At 40.1% G+C, this 4,217-nt stretch overlaps 1 protein-coding gene across 1 annotated transcript; it reads right to left on the reverse strand.

Moving 5' to 3' along the window:
- Positions 1-340: 340 nt before the first annotated feature.
- Positions 341-2,287, reverse strand: LOC127160296 (zinc finger BED domain-containing protein 4). The gene has a single exon (XM_051102958.1). The coding sequence runs from the start codon at positions 2,165-2,167 to the stop codon at positions 341-343; it is 1,827 nt and encodes a 608-aa protein (XP_050958915.1). The 5' UTR covers positions 2,168-2,287.
- Between the last annotated feature and the right edge of the window lie 1,930 nt (positions 2,288-4,217).

A 4,217-nucleotide genomic window follows, 5' to 3' on the forward strand; every position in this document is an offset into this window, starting at 1 on the left:
ATGAGTTTTAACTAACATAATATGATAATGCATTTTAAAAAGAAACTTGTTTCTTTTATTGTCACAACAGAACAGAGAAACATCAAAATATATTAAAGTTCTGATAAATAAAATGTATAAAAATAGAAACTTTAGATATGAAACTTTAAAGTTTCTTGAACAAAAACACAATAACAGCAACAACCAAATCAAAGTTACCAGTATTAAAAGACTTGGTAAGCTTCATAAATATAACTTTGAAGTATTAAAAGACTTGGTAAGCTTCATAAATATAACTTTGAACTATACTACTTATAAATTGCTAACAGTATATGAGGTAGTGTACTGAATCAGTCAATCCTCAATAGCTCCAGTCCAGCAGAGGCAGGTTGTAGTACAAGAAGCAAAGTTTCTCTGCATTCTCTCCTTTCAAAGAGCTTTGCCTATCCTCATAAATATTCCCTATGGTGCTGAACACTCTTTCGCTCATCACAGAGGAGGGTGGACAGGAGAGGTACTGCCTTGCCAAAGCTGACAGTCTGGTGAAACGGTTGGTGTTGTGTTTCCACCAATCATATGGATTCCCACTCTTTCTGTCAATGACAGGCTCTCTGAAGTACCGTTCTAGCTCTTCGATGATCCCCTCTGGTTCCACTGCCTCACTGGTGGATGGAAGGAGCACAGTGTCATACAGCGAGTCTAAGAGACTGGGTACTTGGTCCTCTGTTCTCGGCCTTTTGGGATCGGTCTCCTCAGATGGAGTTTCTGTGGCAGAATCTGGTGGACTGGTCTCCATAGCCTCTTTTAGCCAGGTTTTCACTTTTACCAGAATTTCTGGTACCAAAGGCCGCTGTTTGTAGCGTGGGTCCAGGACACAGGCAAGCACCACCTCTTTAGCGTCTTTAACTTTTGCAAATCTTTTTTGCAAACTGTCCAGCATGAATTTTCTTGTGGTTTGAATACCCCTGGTGGTTGGTCCCTCTGACTCCAGTAAACATTGTAACACTGCTAAACATGGTAGAATGCAGGATGTGGATGAGTCCTCTCTGCTGAATTCCAGTGTCACCTCCTCCAGTGGTCCAAGGGTCTCTGCCAGGTTTGACGCAATGGACCATTCCTCTGCTGACAGACATGAGAAATGTCCATGGTCGCTAGCATACGCAGTGATGGCTCTTTTCTGTTCAATCATCCTCACCAACATGTGCAGTGTCGAGTTCCACCTTGTCTGTACTGCCTGTATGATTGAATGCTGTGGGACACCTAGCTCCTCCTGAATTTTAGATGGGTGTTGCTGTGCCGTAACAGAGTGGTTGAAGTGAGTTGCAATTTTCTTCAGCTTTGCCAGAATGTCCACCACCACTCTCTGGGAACTGAGGCCATCATTGATAACTAGGTGCAGTATGTGAGCACTGCAGCTCAGGTCTGGCATCTCAACAAGGCGCATGCCTTTCACCATATTTGCCCCACTGTCCCTGAGTACAAGCATGACCCGCTCCTCATCAATTTCCCATTCTTCAAGCATGGACAGAAATGTCTCTCCAATGTACTGTCCTGTGTGGGACTGTGACAAGGATTTCACGGTCAAGACAAGTTGGACCTTTTTCCATTTCTTGTCAATAAAATGAGCAGTCAGGCTCATGAGTGCCTCATTTGATCCTGACCAACAGTCGGTGGTAAAAGAAATGCTGTTTCCTGCATTTTCAACTGACAGCAGTTTCTTTATTTTGTTTACAACTCCTGTGTAAATCTCATCCATCTTCTTTGTACGGAAAAATTTCTCTGTCTTTAATGGGTATCTGGGCTCTGCCTTGGCCATAACCCTTTTAAACCCTGCACCCTCAACAATTGCAAAAGGCAGGATGTCAGTGGCTATCATCTCCATCAGGAGTTTGTCCATTTCTTCAGTTCTTGGATCATTTAGAGTCCATTTTGTGGTTTTCTCTAGCACTTGTTTTAGGGTTGGCTGTGTCAATGATGTGGTTGGAACTTGAGGCTGTGCTTCTTTTTGCGTCTTCTCGTAGATCTCTTTGGGTTTTGATTTAAGGTGTGCCCACAAGTTGGATGTATTTTTAAATTTGAGGCTGCCAGATCCCTGGCTCACAGAGGCTGTACAGATGTTGCATGTGACTGTACCTGATGGGCCTTTTGTGAAATGCTCCCATACTTGACTTCGTCCACCACTTGCCATCTGTCAAAATATAAAGTAAACAAGCCAGGTGAGATATACAAAAAACAACATAACATAAAACGTAAATAAACATACAAATAAAATGATTGCTGCTACAGCCACAACTATTACTACCAGCATTATTATTATTATTATTAGGCTATTATTATTATTATTATTGACAGTAATAATTACAAAAAATAATGATGACATTATCATTTATATTATCATTAAACAAGGTCACTCCTAAATGTTTGTGTGCGTGTGTAATAATTAGTCCCTACATTGCCTTCCCCACTAACACAGAACATTTTAGGGAACGTTAGGAGAATGTTTGGTGTAACCAAAAAACTTCCCAGAACGTTAAGCAAACTTTCCATGGGAACCAAAACCTAACCAAAAACTAACCTTCAGGGAACGTTTGGGAACCAAAAACTAACGTTCCCGTAACCAAAAACTAACATTCCCAGAACGTGCTGGGAACCATAAATTGTTAGCTGGGTTATAAGCTACCTTATAATTACAATGTCAGCTTGCTTATCCCTTTACCTGCACTTTTTAATTTCTTTCCACCAAGCTACATCAAACCATTTTCAATCATCAGTTGCTGCCTGCCTTCTAAAACCTACTATTTAGTGATCTAAATCCATTATGTGACTCGTTAATGCTGCGGCTGAACGACAGCACACTTGGCGTCATTGGATTTCACACACATGTAAAAGAAAAGCTAACTTTTATGCACAAGCTACGTTTGATACTTTTTCTCTATGTCTAAATGTTCACTCCTCGCAAGTCTAACTTATATTTTACAATGCAGGGACTGTAACTAGAGATATGCTAGTTATAAATACAGTAATCATTACTTTATTTAGGCAGAATAAGTTCATTGTGGTTTCCAAGCTCATTAATGTTAACTTTAGCAGTCTTCCACTGATAGAAGACCGCTATCATAGTGGAAGACCGATCTATGATGAGCCATAATTTAGCAATGGATAACGTCATACTGCAAATTGTAAAACATACATTTTCAATATAACAGGACAAGGAGAGATGATACGTCTCATTGCTATAACTGTCACGCTATTAAAGAAATACTTCAGTCTCATTGTCAAAAGTTAAAAGGACAGTCAGTCAACTACACTGTAACAACGTAACGTATTTAATAGCTAATTCCGCTTCACTCTCGGCTTATTTAACAGCAGCAAAACTGGACATGATAGTCACAAATTTTGTCATGCTTATTTGAGTTAAGAGAACTGATGGGGATGTTCTTTTAATTGTTATTCAAGCAATGTATGTCTCGTGACCAACTCACCATGAACACACTTCACCGATGATCTCACTCGCGGATAACTGGTTCTCTCTGCCCGACTCTGGCTGGATCAGCAGGTTGCAGGATGTGTGGCACGTTATACACACGTGTTGCCAACAGGGACGGTGTAGAGTGCCCTCTGGTGGACAAACTATACAACGCCAACACTCATGACATGGTTGAAGGGTGTTTAGTCCGTTTTTATTTTATTTTTGAAATATTCATTTATCGGCCATTATAAATGCCGAGACCGATAGTTTGGAAAATGCCTAATATCGGCCGATAATATCGGCCTGCCGATAAATTGGTCGGGCTCTAACATGTACCATTCTGAGAGTGGTGAGGAATTCAGTCCTGTGAGGAAAAGGTCAAAAGGTTATGAGAGGGAGTCTCTGGGTGAGGTAAACCAATCAAAATGTGCCTTTTTTAAATTTTTGACCATTTTTTTTTTTTTTTTTTATGTAACTGCCTAAATTGACAATGTTATAAGGGACAATGTTACTTGTCTGGGACCATCTCCTACAGACATCCTTTGTTTTTTAGGTGTTAGGAGCTAGTTAGTTTAGATTGAACTTGCTGGGATCAAATGACAGAATCTGTGAATTTATGGACTCTGGGCCTCCTGTGGAATTTTACTCTTCTGTTTCAGGTCAAGGCTGGAATACACTACATGACTTTTAAAATCTGAACAGATTTTTAAAACACTAGGGTTCATACAATTACCGACTTTGTAAATAGTGCACCTATTTATAAAGTCTT

This window comes from Labeo rohita, unplaced genomic scaffold, assembly GCF_022985175.1.
Source record: "Labeo rohita strain BAU-BD-2019 unplaced genomic scaffold, IGBB_LRoh.1.0 scaffold_319, whole genome shotgun sequence".
Taxonomy (NCBI): Eukaryota; Metazoa; Chordata; class Actinopteri; order Cypriniformes; family Cyprinidae; genus Labeo; species Labeo rohita.